Source organism: Pongo pygmaeus, chromosome 12, assembly GCF_028885625.2.
Source record: "Pongo pygmaeus isolate AG05252 chromosome 12, NHGRI_mPonPyg2-v2.0_pri, whole genome shotgun sequence".
Taxonomy (NCBI): Eukaryota; Metazoa; Chordata; class Mammalia; order Primates; family Hominidae; genus Pongo; species Pongo pygmaeus.
In genome coordinates, this window is record NC_072385.2 from 29,565,743 (window position 1) to 29,586,498 (window position 20,756).

Below are 20,756 nucleotides of genomic sequence, written 5' to 3' on the forward strand. Positions count from 1 at the left end.
GGCATATTATTATGCATTCAACAGGTCAGACTTCATCATCAAGCCACCTTAAGATTCATGAGTCCATTCCGGATGCTTAAAATATTTACCCAAGTTGAACAGAATACCTAACTGGCATTAGGTAATAAAATTAGCATATTTTGGGTAACTTTTAGTATTGGAGGGTGGCGGAAACATATGAAAGGAGAAGAAAATTTTAAATATAAACAATATAATAGCTCCAAGGTTAAATATTCTACTCATTAACAAAAACGAACTTCTGAAATGTAACCACAATTTAAGGATAGATAAAACGTTTAATAAACACAATTTAAGGACAGAGGATAAAAAGTTTAACCTGGATACCTAACTCTACCTGAAGAATTCTGATGAGAGAAATATTCCAGGCCTGACCTAATATAAGGTAAAGGTGTTAATGAAAGAACACTGGAAGACATTCATAGATTTAGTCTCTCACACTCTGCAGTGACACTTTCAGTATTTCCTGAAGAATCCAAAGCCAACTGAATTTTCTTTGATATTCCTAGTTGGCCTACTGAAGGACAGAATGATCAGACTTTTTTGCCACACACAAGCTAATTAGGTTATCCACCAAAATATGTAAATGAGATTCAGTTTCGAGATTGCATGTAGTTCTTTTTCTCTCTCCTTCCTTATAAATCCTGTTTTTGCCTTTGTTTCTGGAAAACTTCTATTTTCTTCCCATAAATGTGCCTGCAAAATTACTAGCAAAATGGTGTTTTAAAAAAATTTTTTAACTTTTAAGTTCAGGGGTACATGTGCAGGTTTGTTATGTAGGGCAAACTTGTGTCACAGGGGTTTGTTGAACAGATTATTTCGCCATCCAAGTACTAAGCCTGGTACCCATTACTTATTTTTCTGATCCTCTCCCTCCTCCTACCCCTCCACCTTCTGTTAGGCCCCAGTGTCTGTTGCTCGTCTGTATGTGTCCATGTGTTCTCATCATTTAGCTCCCACTTATAAATGAGAACATGTGGTATTTAGTTTTCCATTCCTGCATTAGTTTGCTAAGGATAGTGGCTTCCAGCTTCATACATGTCCCTGCAAAGGACATAATCTCATATTTTTTTATGGCTGTGTAGTATTCCATGGTGTATATATACCAATTTTCTTTATCCAGTCTACCACTGACAGGCCCTTCGGTTGATTCCACGTCTTTGCTATCATGAATAGTGCTGCAGAGAACATACACGTACATGTGACTTTATGACACAATGACTTACATTCCTTTGGGTATATACCCAGTAACGGGATTGCTGGGTCAAATGGTATTTCTGTTTTTAGGTCTTTGAGGGATCTGTTTTCCACAATGGCTGAACTAATTTACACTCCCACCAAAAGTGTAAGTGTTCCTTTTTTCTCTGCAACCTTACCAGCACCTGTTATTTTTTTGACATTTTAATAGTAGCCATCCTGACTGATGTGAGGTGGTATCTAATTGTGGTTTTATTGCTAGCACACTGTTTATGTTTCCTTGCAAAGTTTATATTTGGAAGTTCCACTGAGATATTATGCGTAAAACAGAAACGACATTAACCAAGAGGACTGTGAAGCCTGGCAGTGGCTTTCCTGTGGACCTGGACCTCTTGTGTCCTTGGCTCACCTCCACAGGCTTCTCTGGTGGTTTTTTTTTTTTAAGATAGAGTCTCGCTCTGTTGCCAGGCTGGAGTGCAGTGGCGCGATCTTGGCTCACTGCAGCCTTCGCCTCCCGGGTTCCAATGATTCTCCTGCCTCAGCCTCCGGGGTAGTTGGGATTACAGGCATGTGTCACCACAACCGGCTAATTTTTGTATTTTTAGTAGAGACAGGGTTTCACCGTGTTGGCCAGGCTGGTCTTGAATTGACCTCAGGTGATCCGCATGCCTCAAACCTCTCAAAGTGTTGGAATTACAGGCATGAGCCACTGAGCCCGGCCTCTGCTGGGTCTTGTGTGGCATTTATGCTCTTTTGGATCGTGCTTGCGAAATCTTTTTTTTGAGATGGGGTCTTGCTCTGTCACCCAGGCTGGAGTGCAGTGGTGCAACCTCAGCTCACTGTAACCTCTGTCTCCTGGGTTCAAGCGATTCTCCTCCCTCCGCCTCCCAAGTAGCTGGGACTATAGGTGTGTGCCACTACAGCTAACTAATATTTGCAGTTTTAGTAGATGACAGGGTTTCGCCATGTTGCCCAGGCTGGTCTCAAACTCCTGAGCTCAGGCAATCTGCCTGCCTAGGTCTCCCAAAGTGCTAGGATAACAGGTGTGAGCCACCATGCCCGGCTCTTGCTTCCCAGATCAGATCCTTGACTAACGCACTTTTGTTTCTAATTCTCATTTACATATGGTCAATTATTTGACTCAACTGGTGGCTGACTGTTACAATCTGAATTTTGATTTTATAGTCTGTCCATTTAGTGGTTTCAGTGGCAGAAGACAAGACTTGGGAATCTAGAATCTGGCTTATGTTCTATTTTTTTTTGAGACGTTGTCTCGCTCTGTCGCTAGGCTGGAGTGCAGTGGCGCGATCTCAGCTCACTGCAACCTCCACCTCTCTGGTTCAAGCAATTCTCCTGCCTCAACCACCATGTCCAGCTACTTTTTTTGTATTTTTTAGGAGAGATGGGGTTTCCCCATGTGGCCAGACTGGTCTCGAACTCCTGACCTCAGGCAATCCTCAAGCTATGGCCTCCCAAAGTATGTTTTTCTATGTTTATTTATGAGTTTGCTACTTCTTGGCACACATGCATACAGGGTTGAGGTATCACTAGGGTCTTTTCTTTTCCATAGAAAGAAGATTCTGTGCTTGTTTAGTATTTGGGTAGGCTCCTCTAGAAATCAGAGATATTTATCCTCTTAGTCTCTATCTGGCCCTCTTCATTTTTACTCATTCTGGTTCCAATTGCTGTCAATAGCTGTAAAAACTGAATTGCTATGCCAAGGCGTAATAAATAATGGCTCCCTTTGGGAAATTCTGATTTTAATCAAGTATTATTCCTAAGGGGAGTCTTGGAACAAAAACGAATGCCATGCATACAAGAGTCTACTTTCCTTATGCAGGGTAGACACTTCTAAACATCTGAATAATTACAAATTATTGTCCCTCTAGGACTCCTGTGTGTTCAGATCTTTTAATAAACCGATACAAGTTATTACAAGTGATATGAACACTAAAAAACTAGCCAAATTAACAAACTCCAAAAATTACTCAGTATCTTTATAATGATGCATCCTGAAGAACCTAATAGAGCATAGGTATATGTGTTTTTAAAAGTGATCAACATTAATAAACATTTCAGCACCTCTGGTTCTACCTTAAATCCTGTCACATTTTTATACGTAAGTTTATATTACATATGAAAATATGGTAATGAAATTTGAAAATTTAAATTTATACATGACAAAGAATTAGTATGCTTATATATAAAGATCTTATAAATCCATTAAAAAACCCATTTAAAATTTATATATGGGCTTCTTCATAAGAGCAAGTTACATGAGGAACTTGCTTCTTTACATTTTAAGAGACCCTATAATCTATTAATTTCTTCCAGAGGTAGACCAGACATATCAATTTCAAGTAGTTAAATCTATCAATCTTTTCCTTTGTAATTTGTCAAAATACTTTAGGTAGGGGTGCAGTGGTACAATCTCCGCTCACTGCAACTGCCACCTTCCAGGTTCAAGTGATTCTCGTGCCTCGGCCATCCGAGTAGCTAGGACTACAGTCACCATGAGTGTGTGTGCCACCATGCCCAGCTAAATTTTGTATATTTTGTAGAGACAGGGTTTCGCTGTGTTGGCCAGGCTGATCTCAAACTCCTGGCCTCAAGTGACTCACCCACCTTGGCCTCCCAAAGTGCTACAATTACAGGCGTGAGCAACTGCACCTGGCCTAAATTTAGTATCTAAAGTTTGAAAAAGTCTTTTGTATCCAGAAGTCAGTTAAAAAAAAGATCAAGTACTTCACTCCAGGTTTTTAAAAACTATTTTTCACAAAATTTTTTAACCCATCCAGAATACATTTTGCTATGTGGAGTGAAATAAAAACCTAATTCCTTAGAAGGAATTTCTTTCTTCATTGGTTTCTGTTTCAAACTTTACTGAGATGGTATAGCTTAGTTGATGAAACAATAGATCTGGAACGAGACTCCCTGAATTAAAATTTCAGCTCTGCTCTGTTACTTGTTCTGTGACCCTGAGGTTTCTTAAGAAATCTGAGTCTGTGACTTTGAGTTCCTTCATCTATTTATGCCTCAGAGTCCTCACTTGTAAAGTGTTGATGCTAATATACTTGGGGGTTGTTTTGAGAATTAAGTGTATTGAGATATGTAAAGTGCTTAGAAGAGAGCCTGGCACCTGTTTGTTGTTATGCGGAAGTATCACTCTCTTCTGCTACATTAATCTGTACCATTCTTGCATCAGAATTCTACCACATTACTGTAACTGTGATAAGTTTTAGTGTCTCTTTCAGTAGGATGTCACTTTTTTCATTTACAAAAAATTTAGCTACTCTTGCTAGTTTTTTACTTAAAACTTAGAATTCTCTCAAGATCCAGCCAAAAAAACTCTACAATTTTTAACGAATTTGTCTTAGAATTTATAAACCAATCTGAGAACTGATAGTTCAAATAACAGTCATCCTATATAAGTTTTGCAGTTTTCTTCATTAAGTGCCAAAACTTCTCATTTAAGTGCTTCCTAAGATTGGATTTTATGCCTGCTGTGGGATTTTTTTTTTTTTCATCAAATCCTGCCTGATTACCACTCACTCTCTTCTCCCTTCCCACCTTACTTTTTTTTTTTTCTTATGAAGTATTTATTGATGATTCTTGGGTGTTTCTTGGAGAGGGGGATATGGCAGGGTCATAGGATAATAGTGGAGAGAAGGTCAGGAGATAAACACATGAACAAAGGTCTCTGGTTTTCCTAGGCAGAGGTCCCTGCGGCCTTCTGCAGTGTTTGTGTCCCTGGGTACTTGAGATTAGGGAGTGGTGATGACTCTTAAAGAGCATGCTGCCTTCAAGCATCTGTTTAACAAAGCACATCTTGCACCGCCCTTAGTCCATTTAACCCTGAGTTGACACAGCACATGCTTCAGAGAGCACGGGGCTGGGGGAAAGGCCATAGATCAACAGCATCCCAAGGCAGAAGAATCTCTCCTAGTCAGAACAAAATGGAGTCTCCTATGCCCACCTCTTTCTACACAGACAGAGCAACAATCTGATCTCTCCTTCCTTTCCCCACACTTCCCCCCCTTCTTTTCAACAAAACTGCCATCGTCCTCATGGCCCGCTCCCGATGGTCGCTGTCTCTTCGGAGCTGTTGGGTACACCTCCCAGACAGGGCGGCCGTGCAGAGGCGCTCCTCACTTCCCAGACGGGGTGGCGGCCAGGCAGAGGCGCTCCTCACTTCCCAGAGGGGGCGGCCGGGCAGAGGCGCTACTCACCTCCCAGACGGGGTGGCAGCCAGGCAGAAGCGCTCCTCACTTCCCAGAGGGGGCGGCCGGGCAGAGGCACTCCTCACCTCCCAGACGGGGCGGCCGGGCAGAGGTGCTCCTCACTTCCTCCCAGACGGGTGGGGGCCGGGCAGAGGCGCTCCTCACCTCTCAGACGGGGCGGCCGGGCAGAGGTGCTCCTCACTTCCTCCCAGATGGGGTGGCGGCTGGGCAGAGGTGCTCCTCACCTCCCAGACGGGGCGGCCGGGCAGAGGCGCTCCTTACTTCCCAGACAGGGCGGCCGGGCAGAGGCGCTCCTCACTTCCCAGACGTTGGGCGACTAGGCAGAGGCGCTCCTCACATCCCAGACGATGGGCGGCCGGGTAGAGATGTTCCTCACTTCCTATACGGGATGGCAGCTGGGCAGAGGCACTCCTCACTTCCCAGATGGGGCGGCCGGTCAGAGGGGCTCCTCACATCCCAGACGATGGGCAGCCAAGCAGACGCTCCTCACTTCCTAGACGGGGTGGCGGCGGGGCAGAGGCTGTACCCTTAGCACTTTAAGAGGCCAAGGCAGGAGGCTGGTAGGTGGAGGTTGTAGCAAGCCGAGATCACGCCACTGCACTCCAGCCTGAGCAGCACTGAGCATTGAGTGAGCGAGACTCCGTCTGCAATCCCAGCACCTCGGGAGGCCGAGGCAGGCAGATCACTCGAGGCCAGGAGCTGGAGACCAGCCCGGTCAACACGGCGAAACCCCGTCTCCACCAAAAATACTAAAACCATTCAGGCATGGCGGTGCGCGCCTGCAATCCCAGGCACTCGGCAGGCCGAGGCAGGAGAGTCACAGGAGCCTGAGGCAGGGAGGTTGCAGCGAGCCAAGATCACGGCAGTACAGTCCAGCTTCGGCAACAGAGGGAGACCGAAAAAAGAAGGAGAGGGAGACCAAAGAAGGGAGAGGGAGGGGGAGGGGGAGGGCCCCTCTCCTTCATTATAAACAAAAAATTAGTATCATTTCCTAGCTAGGAGAAATAACAGTACACCGTAAGATACAGATTCTTGTTCCACTTCTGCTATTACTCAGTAAAGACACCTTGGGTAAATCAGATAGCCTCTCTTGGCCTCAGTTTACTCATGTCTAAAGTCTTCATTTCTAAGGTCCCTTGGGACAATGACATTATCAGATTCAAAACAGAATAAGGCTCTATGTTCTACAGTAGTGTATAGGCACATTCGTTTTTAGGTCAGGGATTTCTAACCCAGAGCTCACAGAAACTATACGCAAGTATACATCCACTTTTAAGTTAACACTTCACATTTCTCAAAGACTGTATCTTTAAAAATAAAAGATTAAGAGCTACCTTAGCTAGTAATAAAACCGGTATACTTAAAAAAGAAAATTCAGAGATTGTTACTTTATCATTGTACTTGTTTGGCATGGCTAAGATGTGTTACTGGTCACTAATGGTGAGATTTCACTTCCCTAACCTGTTCTTGAAGGCTTTCAACAGATCCCACTTCTTCTTCCACTCTAGTAGCCACACTTCTAAAAATGATCTGTGCAACACATATAATATGCAAGCCGTAGAATGCTGGCTGTTAAAAATGGGGTCCATTTTCAAATACAACATTTTTCTAAACCATGCACAAAAGAACAGCCCTACAGGGACACTCTTCCATATTGTATACATGCCGTTGCCACTACATTTGAATACTGGCAGACGTTAGTGGCTAAAGATAAACATTAGATAAAACATAGGTCTTCACTGAGCAGACCTGAAATAACAGAGCAATGAAGTACATTACAAATCAGCATCCCAGTACATTTTAAAAAAACAAACCAACAAGGGTGTCATGCCACCAGTCAAAAGGTACTTTGCTTAAACTGGCATTCTTTAACATGCATGTTGTAGTGCTAAGTACTTAATTTCATACAGCCACAGTTATTAATACTTTGCTAAGAGCTACCACCTGCTAAAAACTGCTGTTATCTCATACTGAGAATGCTAGTTCTATACCTTTGCTCTCAGGCTGTGAGGAAGGGGTGCTAGTCCAAAAGGCCATGGGATTAGATTTAAAAAGGCTAAAATTAAATCCTAGAAAATAAAGAATATTTTTTAACATTTTGGGAAACAAAATGAATATGCTTTTAAAACATAAAAAGCCAGAATCCCTCAATTTATACCACCAATCTGATTGTCTTACATATTCATTTATCCCTGTAGTTTCATTCTTCGCTCATTTAATAAATGAGCAAGACTGACATACAACATATAAAATGAGAACATCTCAATATCATGTTCTTTTTTTTTTTTTTTGGAGACAAAGTCTCACTCAGTCACTCAGTCAGGCTGGAGTGCAGTGGCATGATTTCAGCTCCCTGCTACCTCCATCTCCTATGCTCAAGCGATCCTCCTGCTTCAGCCTCCTGAGTAGCTGCTAATTATAGGCATGCACCACCATGCCCAGCTCATTTTTGTATTTTCAGTAGAAACAGGGTTTCACCATGTTGGCCAGGCTGGTCTCGAACTCCTGAGCTCAAGTGATCTGCCCACCTCAACCTCCCAAAGTGCTGGCATTCTAGGAGTGAGCCACCGTGCCCAGCCTCAATATCATGTTTTCTGAGTGACAAAAGAAACTGAACAAATGAAAATGAACACTTTAAAAAAAGACTCACGTTAATGCGCATGATTCAAGCATGAGTCCGTATACTGTACTGAGTTCTTTTGCTCTGCCCTAGCATGATAGAAGTATCTTCCAGTTACTGAAACGTCTTAAACTAAGTTCTCTTGCTCTTTGAAACATCACCGTGAACTTATTAAGGGAGAAAAAAAAATTGCTCAAATATTTTGGGGGTGTTCACAAAGCATCATTTATATCCCAACATTAGTATCCTACAAAGAGTCTGCATCAAGCTAAACATTGAAAGAAAAACTGTGCTTAACTTAACAACAAAGTACTTACCCTTTTCTGGTGTTTTAAATGTGTAGTTGATTGAAGATTCTTCCGTTGGAAAGGAAACAAAGAGATTTTTGACTTTGCTATCTGAAGACTGTTCCATATCAGAGTTCTTTGACAGTTCACATTTGTTAGGTTCCACTTTGCTTTCAGATCCACTCTGGGATACTGAACTAGTTTCACTATTGTTACTTTTCAAAGGTGCATTAAAACTAAATCCAGGAGAAACCACTGCTTTTGTTGTTGTTTCAGATGTGCTAGACACTTCAACTTCTGAAGTTGCATCTGCTACATCATCACCCTGAATAACATCTGTCCTCTCTCTTGTGGTTTCTTCTAATACAGCTACAGCAATTTTGCCACATGGTGACTCTCTGGGAGTGCTTGACCGAGAAACATGAGGTGTTATCAAAGAATCTTTTTCCTAGGCTGTTTTTGCTTCATCAAAAAAAAAATTTTTTTAAGCTTTCCAAAAAGAACATATTCTTATCTTATTTATTCTAATTTAATTACCCTTTTTAAAAAAATTATTATTATACGTTTGCTTTTATGGTATATGTGTGCAATGTGCAGGTAAGTTACGTATGTATACATGTGCCATGCTGGTGCACTGCACCCACCAGCTCGTCATCTAGCATTAGGTATATCTCCCAATGCTATCCCTCCCCCCTCCCCCCTCAAAAATTTTCTTAAACGAGTCTGCAACATCCTGTAGTTTAAAACAAACAGCTAAATGCTCTACTTTTCTTTCTCCATCTGCAAAATCACATGCAGTCCACACCCATACTCTTTCGGTTCCTTTCATATTTTGCAAAGTCATGCCTGGAGTTATTCTGTGATTGGCACAAAGTTTTAATACTTGGTCCCTTCTCATCACTATACGAACTTGCTTATTATCATAATTCTGTAAAATCTTTATATCACCAATGCCCCTTTCTTTCCATTGACCAACATCTTTATCATATCTGTAGAGTTTTGCCCTGTGACTAAAAACAACTTGTTCATTTTCCTCACCACTGGATACTTCAACTAGATCAGGTAAAGGAACAACAGGTTCAAAGTACTGTCCATCTCTCTCTTCTTCTTGAGTAACATCAGATTCTTCATCAGTGCCAACTGAAGTCCCACTCTGATTCAACTTGGCAGGAGACTTAGATGGACTCAAAGCAGATTTCAAATTCAAGTTAAATCCTGTTGTTGACTCACCAGAGCGGAAAAGATTTTTTCTCACAGGGCTACCTGCCAATGCAGAAGCATGTACTGACCTACTACTAACACTATCATCCAAAGCATCTTCCCTTAAATCGTAGTTATCCCATTCTAATGTGGGCCCAGTGTTTTCAGGATTGGGTTTTATTGTTGTGTCTGAGGCACTGGCTGCATCTGTATCTGAACCCTTATCCTCTTCCTCAGTGACTTTTGTTTGATCATTTGTCAAAAATGTTTTGATATCTTTCAGTCCACTCTTCATTTCTTCAGCTCTCTGTATTAACTTGGCAGCTCTGCCAGTATCTACAAATTTATGGGGAGTTTGAAGTGGTACGTCTAACAGAAGCCGCTGGCATTCCTCAAATCTCTGCTTGAATTCTTCAGCCAGCTCTGGTGTTTTAAATTTTGCTGCCAACTGCTCTAGTTTGGCATCACCACCAGAGAAATCAATGGCTAACCAGATCCATGCTCTATCTGATCCAGAGAGAGGCTTCAGGTTCATTGTAGTCGTTATCCAATGATTAGCACACACTTTTAGTACTTGTTCTCTTCGCATCAGCATTCTTAGTTTGCCATTGACCTCATTTTTGAGAATTTTTAAGTTCCCCAAACCCCTTTCTTTCCACTGACTTATCTCGGCATCAAATCTAAATAGTTTTACCCGCTGTGAATACAGAACTTTTTCATCTTCTTCTCCTGTTACAAGTTCTACTTTTTCAGGCATTTGAACTACTGGTTCAAAATGGATGTCATCGCTGTCCTCAGTCTTATAGGCATCATCATCTTTCTCAAAATCACCAGAAGTGTTTGCTTTATTGGCCATTTTACCGCATTGTGATGAGAATAATTTTTCTCCAGCACCTGAAAATCCCTTGAAATTGGGCTCTTTTTTGCCAAACTGAAATCCTTCTCTGGAAGTTGATTTTGCAAGATCTGCAAATGTAAACGTGCTACTTGTTTGGCCAACAATCACAACACGACCATTCTTCTGGCTACTAATATCCTGAGCCTGGAAGCCAGTATCATTTCCAAGAGGCTTTTCACTTTTCTTTTCTTGATTTCCTGGTTCCGAAATGCCAAACTTAAATCCATCAGCAGACACAGGGATGGAAAATCCTTCTTTGGTTGACTTAAATTCTGTATTAGAAGAACCCTGAAACATACATGAAGGTGAATTTTCTTGATCCACATGCCCAAATTTGAATCCTTGCTCTGTATTGCCAAACTTAAAAGCTTTTTCTGAGAAATTACTTTTAAATCCTGTTCCCACCTGACTTCCAGAAGAGTCATGCAACTTCATTTCTGAGCCCAATGTGAAAGCTGAAGGAGCTTCTGCAATAGGTTTATAAGTTGGTTTAGAGGCATCACAAGCCACACATTTTAAGCAAGAACTCTCATTTTGTACACAGCAAACACTACAGTCCCACTGTCCTTTCCTGATGAACATTCCTTCAAATCCCCTCTTTGGAGCCTTGCTTATCTTGTTATCATGACTTGTGGGTTCTTTTACAATTCTGACAGCCTGATTTGATGCTGTGGCTACATTTGTTCCTGGGGCTTTTAAAATGCTCTGGGCTTCTTCAAACTTGCACTTAAAAAGTGCTGCTTCCTCAGGAGTTTTGAACCTAATAGCAAGTTGTTCTGGTTTTAGCAACTCATCTGCATAATCAAGGGCATGCCATACAAAAGATCTGTCTGATCCAGCATTTGGTGTCAATTTCATATCTGGACTGATGTAATGATTTGCACAGATTTTCAATACTTGCTCTCGTCTCATTAGAAGGCGAATTTTACCAGATGTTTTATGCCTCAGTATTTTTACATTGCCAATCCCACGTTCTTTCCATCCTTTGGATTCTACATCAAAACGAAACAATTTCGCGCGGTTGCAAAAGAATTCTTCTTCATCTTCCTCACCAGTTTTTACTTCAACCTTATCCGGAAGAGGTACTACAGGCTCAAAGTGAGGACCGTCATCATCATCATCATCATCCCCATGGGCACTTCCTCCATCTGTCTCCTGATTCTTGTTTGCTGTCTCTAAAGTGGGTGTTCCAAATACTGATTTCCCTGGACCATGGAAAGCAAACATATCACTTCGTCGAAAACCAGAATTCTTTTGCTGACTCGACCCCATGTTTTCTGTAAATGAAATTCCAGACACATTTTTGCTTCCAAAATTGAATGTATTTCGAGGCCCAATGGTTTGACCACCAGGAATTGGTTTGGGTCCACTATAGCCATCTCCTTGCAAGGGTTTATCTGAAGTCAGGAGACCTAAAAGGCTTTCACTGTTACTGTAAGCTGCAGGAGGGGGCTGTGTCACAACCTGTGGTGAGGAAAACGTGAAGTCACCATCATTTGATTTGAAATTTGAGTTAAATTTAAAAGGAGCTGGCTGTGTTGTGTGTGCTGGTGTTGGCAAAGATGGCCTTATTCCTTCACCCGGCATGGGCTGAACAAAATTAGTTTTCCCAAATTCTATAGCCTTAGATTCTGCAGATCTTGAAGCATGAGCTGCAATTGGAGGTTTTGTGAAATATCCTGGTTCTCGCAAAGGTGGATTTGTGCTTGTCTGTTGAACATTGTAATTAAAGGAATCATCACCCCTAGGCGATAGAATTCCTGTTGCAGGAGACTCAAAACGCAATGCAGGAGGACCATACATCTCCTGAGAGAACATACAAGCAGAAGAGCTTTGCACTGGCGGTGTGTGCATCTGTTGCGGATAGGCATAAATATGCTGTTGGGGTGGAAGCCTATTCATGCCATAGACTGGGCCCTAAAAGACAGAAAGTTAAAACATTTTGTAGATTGTCTACAAAACTACAGATAACTAAATGCAAACCAATTCTCACAAACTTCAAACATGAATATGAAGTGAAGAAGATCTCATTAGGGGATGTAGTACACATCATTAACCCGTTTATGCCAGAGGCTGCAAATTTTCTGTGTGAAAAATCAGACCTTCGCAATGACCTTGAGCAGTAGGATATAAATAACTCCCATAAGCTTAGTGTTCCAATAATGGAGCGCTAGGCATAAGTAGGTTAAGAGAAAACCACATTACTACAAAGATACTTGCATATATACTTGGCATATAATGAAAATTAATTATAGCATCTTAAAATCTACAGCTAAAGTCGTAAAATAAATACCTTCTTCATTCCTAAACAATTTATCAAATGATGTTAACAATAATGATGATGATGATGATGATGATAACATTCATTGAGCATTTATTAATGTGCCAGCTGGGCACTGTTCTAAGCACTTTACATTATTATCTCATTTTAATATCCCCAAAAACCCTATGAATTAAGGTATTATTATTATCCTCATTTTACATATGACGCAACTGATGCATTGAGAGGTTAAGAAACTTGCCTGTGGTCAAAATAAGCAGAAGAGCAAGGGTCTAAATGCACCCCAACACTCTGTCCTCAAAGCTGTCACATTCAACTACCACTGTAATATTGAGTCTTCAATCAATTGTTATACATATAGCTGTATCAGGCCTGAAAGTACTTACCACATAGTGGGTCAGCAAGGGCATTACAGTTCTATTTCTGTTAAAACAGAATGATGAAGGATCCACCACCACCACTCCCATTTTTAAAATATTCTAAATATTCACACTTATTGTAACACAAAAATAAGGTGACTGAGAAGTATAATTTCTGTATTTGGAGATAAATTTAAAATATCTACATTTTAAGGGACATAAAAGTTTTAATACTGAACTACTGCTCTCTTGAATTTATTTGAAGGAACCCTAAACAATTTAAAAAGGAAATAATTATAAATGTATAAATTATTCCTTTGTTACCTTTGTGGGAGTAACATTAGCTGCTGGTCTGAGAAGATACCGGGAATTATATGCTGGTGACTGACTATAACATACTGAAGGGCCAGTAGTTGCAACTAAAAAAAAAAAAAAGAAAAGAAAGAAAACACTGTTAAAGTCTATACTACAGTTAAGACTAGGCAAGAGCTATAAATACAAAAGCAATAGAAATTAAAGAAAGATTTAACTACATAAATTTTAAATTTCTGTACATCAAAATACACCAATCAAGATTATCAAATGACAAACTAGAAAAAAATTGCTAAATATGACATGAAGAATAAGAGAATAGCATCACTGTGATCAACAACAACAACTACCTCACAAGCATTAAAAAAGGAATAAAGAAGAAAGTAACTGTTGCCTTTTCTAAGAAAGATCAGTATGATGTGGAATTATGGACATTCAGTCACAGAAAGGACGTAAGGAACCAAGATGCCATCTGATGGTCAATGCATTTGAAGTGGGCCTAGAAAATCTGCAGAAAGACTAGGTTGTATTTTGTAAACTAAAGCTATTACTGAGAATGTTCAGCTCAAAAATCACCTGACAAATTCATGGAAAGGATGTCATCAACAACATAAAATGTGTTCCCTGGCTTAAAATAAAAAGCACATCAACACTCATGCTGATGTACAAACTATCTGCTCCTCTGTTTTGTGTGTTTTACCAGGAAACAAAACGACTAGAAGGCACCCATGTTAACGGCAAAACTACCAATAGTCATTTGCTTGAACAGTTTTATGATAGTTTTACCAGAAAACAACCAAAAGACCTTTTATGCCTGTACATGGAAGAAGAAACAGAAACTGTGCCAAGAGGTTCCAAACAATTGCCTCTGGAAAGCACTGAAAAATCAAGACCGAGAAAAGGCTAGCCAGAAGCCCAAGTTTGATTTTGGAAACCTAACAGAGGTGAGGATAGCTATTTTGAAATTACTATGGGGAGGAAGCAGGCACAGAACACAGAACAACCTGACAGAAATGGCCCAAGAATCTTAAAGTCTTGCAAGATGTCTGTCTACATGAAAGCAAAAAGAAAAAATATAATTTTAAATTTAAAAAAAAATCTTAGTCTGAAGTTTAAGTAGGGACTTTAATTGACTACTGACTCTAAACTGTGCGGAAAAAAACTAAAGAGCTCTAATAAATCTACTAAAAGTAATCTAATTTTTAAAAGCACCATATGAATAGACAATTTAGGAAAGAAATATAATAGGCCTCAAGGAACATGTTTTCGAAGTGAGCCTTGAAAATCCGCAAAATGACGAGGTTGCATTGTGCAAACTGAAGCTATTATGAGAATGTTCAGGTCAAAAAAATTACCTGACAAATTCATGCAAAGGATCTCACAAGGAACACAAATGTGTTCGCTGGCTTTTAAAAAATCACATTAACATTCATGTTGATATACAAATTCTTCTCCAACTGTTGTGTGTGAGTTTTACCAAGAAACCAAACAACTGGAAGGTACCCACGTTGAAGATGGCAAAACTACCAACAGCCATTTGCATGAATTGTTGAGCACGACTAGTATTAAAAAACCTTAAAAATTGATATCACTTTTGTTCCTACAAATTGGCAAAGGATTTTATAAACTAGTAAGTCAGCATTAGCAAAAGTGCGAAGATGGCACTATCAGATACTAGTGGTAAGAGCATAAACTGAATATTTTGAATACCCTACAAAACTAGGACAGTGTCCTAGAATTTGTAATGGCATAAACCAGAAACAACATAAAGGAACAGAATTTACAGTACTTCCATGTGATGGGATACCATGAACTCATTAATATTCAAAAAACATTTAAGTTTAAAAATGCTCAGAACTAAAGTAACATTTAAAAAACAGGCTAGCTCATTTACACGCAACATAATAACATGGTAACAATCTCATAAAAAATACTATATGTATAGAGAAAGAACCAGAAGGAAATGCTCTCAAATATAAGAAATGTTAATAAGGTGGTTAGTTTTTAGTTTTCTTCACCCTGTTCAGTACTTCTGAGTATCTCCTATGAGCTCATTAATCTTTAATTTTAATCATCTTACTTTAAAAAAAACAAGGACCATCTTGATATATGTTTACTTTTATTAAGGAAAAAGAATCTATGAACACAGGAACAGAAATCAGGAGATCTTGGCTCTCGCCCTTTCAGTGCCACAAAGCTGTTTTGTGAACCTGTAAATAATCCATTTGGAGTCTCCATATTTCTCAATTGTAAAATGAGGATGTGCTGCTTCTACACATTTCATAGGGTCATTGCAAGAATAAAATGAGACAATGGGAATGTTGTATTTACATGCTTGTATAAGAACAGAAGGCCTTTTATGCCTGTACACAGAAGAAATGGAAACATGACCCACAAGGCACCAAATAACTGACTGCACACATCACTAAAAAAGCCCCAGAAAAGGCTAGCCAGTTCGTTTATCCTCTTACAAGGACCTATATGATGTATAAGGTTTTAAGTAAACAAGGTTTGAACGTTAGACATTTCATATACTTATCTATGACTATGACATTTAATAAGCTTGACTTCACAAAGATTTTGTTATTTTGCTTGTGTTGAGAAGATACTATCACAAAAGGCTAGTGGGGTTGCCTTAACTATATGAACCATCACACAAATGTGCTAATCTAAACTAGATTTGATTCTAAATCTTTCCTGGGCTAAAAAGAGAAAAAAAAAAGGGCACTACTACTACCATTTCAGAAGTCTGTCGTATGTAAAAGGAACAATTTTGTTATTTCTGGCTGCCTGGGAGCAATGTATTATACTGGCAAGTGCTTTGGAGTTACACCACTGGAGTGTGAATCTTGGCTCTATCAATAACTAGCTGTATAATAATGAGTAAGCTACCTAACCTTTCTTTATCCCATTTCTTTATTTATAAAAAAGGGATTAATAATGGTACCGGCCATTCTAAGTTACTGTAATTAAATAAAATTACATTCACAAAGCACTTTTGCACATAGCCAACCCACAGTAAACACTATTAGTAACCTTAGTTCATTAACTATTTACTGTATACTCTAATAAATGTCTGATACACACCCACGCCCACCTGCACATACACAAATGCTCATAGTAATTATGTAAGGCAAGTATTATCTCCACATTTCAGACAGGTTAACTTACACAGCTATTATAGTAAGTGATAGAGCAGAACTTAAAAACCCAGTATGATTCAGGTCCAAACTCCTTTTCTTTCTTTATATAACCATAATATTTCAAATTAAGTAAGATTTCCTATATAATGTCCTGCCTCTCATCATTATCATCAAAATAATTCCCCAGAGGTGTAGGTTCTTAATTAAGCATTTCTTAGTGCATAACTCTATTCATTAACATTTTTCAATTTAAGGAATAATCTCATCTCAGCTCATCTGAGGTGTGGATTAAGTGTTCTTTAAGCCTTTATATACATGTGATCACATACAGCTCGTTTTTTCTGCTTGGGGTTATAAAAATCTCCGTTAACACCAAATACAGCTTTTGAAGTAATATATAAACAGACGTTGACATGTATATTAACAAACATATATAAATAAGGTGATTTCACAAGTTATCTACTTAAAACAGGGAAGTAAAGTAGTTTTACTAAAATATGCAATTATCCACTTGCCAGCTCACCTGTTAGTGGAGCCCCATGAAATGTCTGTGACCCCTGATATCCATCAGGCACTGAGTCTGGTCCATAATTCTCTGTGGGCCAACGATGAAGGGATGCTGAGTTACTGCTATTTAGTTTCAACTCCTGCATTTCTTTCTATTGGAAGAAAAAAAAAATCAAATAATTTTAAACATTTAATTATATCATGCCAGAAACAGTGCTGGGAAAGCTTACTCTTTTAAATTTAAATAACTGATTTTTTTTTTTTTTTTTTTTTTTTTTTTTGAGATGGTGTCTCGATCTGTCGTCCAGGCTGGAGTGCAATGGCACAATCTTGGCTCACCGCAACCTCCACCTCCTGGGCTCAAGCAATTCTCCCACCTCAGCCTCCCGAGTAGCTGGGATTACAGGCATCAGCCAGCACGCCCGGCTAATTTTTTGTATAATAGTAGAGATGAGGTTTCACCATGTTTGCCAGGCTAGTCTTGAACTCCTGACCTCAAGTGATCCACAACCTCAGCCTCCCAAAGTGCTGGGATTATAGGTGTGACCCACCATGCCCGGACCTGATTATATCTTTTGAAAGTTTCTATTTGCCAATGAGTTCTAGGTACCTGGTGCTGATTTTAAAATATGATTCTTAATTTGTTAAAAATTTATCTGCTCCCATTTTCATTCATTAATACAAAACCTAATTCATTAACTCTCTCACCTAAACAAATAACCTCCTAAATGATCACACCTTCATTTCCATTCTACACTTGCCTACATTAACCTTTCTGATGTTCACCTCCAGCCAAGACAATTCCCTGCTCAAAAAAACAAGTACCTAGAAACTAAATTTCTTTCCCCAACTTTCACAGTCCTCTAACATTACACTGACCATCCTTTCAGTGTGTTCTTTCTACACTGCAATCTGGACTACCTGACATTCCAAATCACCTCCCCAAATTAGCTTTTCACTTAACCCCGTGCTGAAACAAAATACAACTCATTCTCAAGGTGATGTTCAAATGCTCCACCAGGAAAGGGAAAAAAGTAGCAGCTGCAGAGAAATTTATTATGTATATAATGATATGTCCAACGCACTTAAACTCTTAATTCTTATACTATCTACACTGTTAGGTAAACAATATTAGCTCCTATCTTAAAATGAGAGAAAGGGATGCAGGGAATAACAGCTGGAATTTGAACCAGATCTGACTCCAAAAATGGTTTCTTAACCCAACTCTGCTGCCTTGACAAGACGGCAGATAGATACAATGCCGTCTAGTGTAGCTATGTGGCTACCTGATCTCTGCTGAAGAAAACTAAATGACAGCACCATACCCAACCCTAGAACCTACAAAATGTCCCCTTACAAAACAGACACTTAACAGGAAATTGTTTTTCCAAAGAAATTGTAGTGGTATCAGAAAACAGGTAAATTTTGAAAAGTTTCAAACTTCTCTGTATCAGCCCAGGAATCCGACCACTTCTAACAAGTGAGGTCAGGGACAGATCTAGCATGTCGGCTTTCTTTTTCCACAAGTGTTTCAAATAAAAATTTCCCAGAAAGACCTAACCATGAGGTCCAAAACCATCTCAATTTTCAAGCTAAATAAAATTTCCCCCACTCATCCATCTACAGTGCCTAGTCCAGATGCTACACATACACATCCAAGAAATAAGAAACTAGTGGAATCACCTAGAAAACTTTATGGTCACTGTTGGTATCCGCACCAGAGCTTTGAATTTGCAATCACTGCTGTAACTGTAATTTTTAACATTCAATGTGATGAGAACTGGCTTCAATAATTCTCTCGTTTTTAAAGATAAGACGCCAAACAGTCACAAAGGAAGTGACTGGCCCAAGATCATTAATTAATGGCAGAGTCAGTACTAGTACCAAGCTTTTCAAGCTCATGGACTAGTGCTCCACTATACTTCCACAGAATACAATGCTGGGAGCCTGAAACCTGTATGTTAAGTCAAAATTGTATGTAATTGTCATAGGCCACGACTACACAGAATTAACATTCAAAATTTTTGTGCAAATTCAAAAATGTCTTCCCCACCAAATAGTATTCTCTTAAGTTGCAAATACTGCTGATCACACTGTAATAATCGCCACACATCAGCATATCTTTGATGTAACTTTAGCAGTATGAGTAATTTAGTTCTTGCCTGATAAGCATGAAAGAACCTACTTTTATTTCCAATTCCAAAAAAGTCAAGCTCCTTTGAACCCTATTGTTAAAATAAGATATATATACATAACTATTTCCTTACATAATTAAGTCAAATTCATATGGAAGTATTAAAATATAGTAGGACTTTTTGAAGCTCAGACCGCTTTTCAATTCCTAGCTATACATTTGAAACACATGTAATCCACAGCTAATCTGGGAATGAACTCATAGACCAGAGTATGATTAGTACAGTGTAGCAGTTCGATCACTCAGGAAACTTCTCTGTGCCAGGAACTCTTATATTTTAAATAAAACAGTTTCTACCTTTGAAGGTCTCAAATTTTGTGGAAGATGACGAGAGAGACACATAAAGTACTTTCAAAAATATGGTAAAGGGTTGGGCGTGGTGGCTTACACCTGTAATCCCAGCACTTTGGGAGGCCAAAGCAGGCAGATCACCTGAGGTCAGAAGTTCAAAACCAGCCTGGCCAACATGGTGAAACTCTGTGTCTACTAAAAATACAAAAATTAGCTGGGCGTGGTGGCGGGTGCCTGTAATCCCAGCTACTCGGGAGGCTGAGGCAGGAGAGTCGCTTGAACCTGGGAGGTGGAGCTTGCAGTGAGCCAAGATCGCACCATTGCACTCCAGACTGGGCAACAGAGTGAGACTCCATCTCAAAACAAAACAAAACAAAATATGGTAAAGTGTCAAGACCGAGGTATGTAGGCTGGGCACAGTGGCTCACGCCTGCAATCCCAGCACTTTGGGAGGCTGAAGCAGGAGGACTGTTTGAGCCAGGAGTTCAAGGCCACCCTGGGCAACATGGCAAAATCCTGTCTCTACAAAAAATACAACAATTAGCTGGGCCTGGTGGCGTGTGACTGTCTGTAGTCCTGGCTTCGTGGCAGGCTGAGCCAAGAGGCTCTCTTGAGCTAGGAGGTGGAAGCCACAGTAAGCTGTGATCATACCACTGTACTCCAGCCTGCACAACAGAAGAAGACCCTGTCTTTAAAAAAAAAAAAAAAGACCAAAATGTCCCCTTGCCATACTATTTGGATGGCAGGGGGACATTTTGACCAGCTTCAGAAAAAAAGTGAGAGAGTGGCCAGGGAAGGAATCTTGGAATAAAAAGTACAGCTAGAGAAATTAAGTGACTTACCTTAATGGCCTTCAGTTGTTGGCAAATCATTTTCAGTAAAGAATTCTGATCTTCTGCCCATTGAGGTGGTGTTTTGGGAGAATACTAAAAAAAAAAAATAAAAATAACAAAACAGCATTTAAAACACTTAGAACAGAAACAATTTCACAATGAAATGATTCCATTCTTTCCTGTTTACCTTGTAACTTTTACTTGGTGATAGTGAATATTTGGTAGGAGATGGTGTAGAATGTTTTATTTCTGAATCTACATTTCGCAAAGAACCATTTTTATAAAGAGGACCTCCTTCACTATAGTCTTCGAGTTCCTGCATGACTGAATTAAGCATCTCTTTTACAGACTCCAGGGGCACAGGCAACTAAAAAG

The 20,756-nt window shown here is 39.7% G+C and overlaps 2 protein-coding genes across 18 annotated transcripts in view; both read right to left on the reverse strand.

Moving 5' to 3' along the window:
* The window catches only part of LOC129030871 (DNA-binding protein RFX8-like), a 103,048-nt gene extending 94,522 nt beyond the window's left edge, over positions 1-8,526 (reverse strand). For 13 of the 15 annotated variants that reach the window (XM_054476684.2, XM_054476690.2, XM_063649150.1 and 10 more), the window contains exon 1: positions 8,394-8,526. In XM_054476684.2, the coding sequence (XP_054332659.1) occupies positions 8,394-8,490 (97 nt within the window). In that variant the 5' untranslated portion in view covers positions 8,491-8,526. Of the gene's footprint in view, positions 1-5,444; positions 5,950-8,393 lie in introns of those variants that run through there. The other 2 variants (XM_054476687.2, XM_054476686.2) reach the window with 1 other exon arrangement.
* LOC129030866 (E3 SUMO-protein ligase RanBP2-like) overlaps positions 8,396-20,756 on the reverse strand; it is a 40,078-nt gene continuing 27,717 nt past the window's right edge. The window contains exons 16-20 of one of the 3 annotated variants that reach the window (XM_054476655.2): positions 20,569-20,748; positions 20,391-20,474; positions 17,080-17,215; positions 13,426-13,520; positions 8,396-12,378 (exon numbers count right to left, since the gene is read on the reverse strand). In XM_054476655.2, the coding sequence (XP_054332630.1) occupies positions 9,025-12,378; positions 13,426-13,520; positions 17,080-17,215; positions 20,391-20,474; positions 20,569-20,748 (3,849 nt within the window). In that variant the 3' untranslated portion in view covers positions 8,396-9,024. Of the gene's footprint in view, positions 12,379-13,425; positions 13,521-15,519; positions 15,685-17,079; positions 17,216-20,390; positions 20,475-20,568; positions 20,749-20,756 lie in introns of those variants that run through there. The other 2 variants (XM_054476656.2, XM_054476657.2) reach the window with 2 other exon arrangements.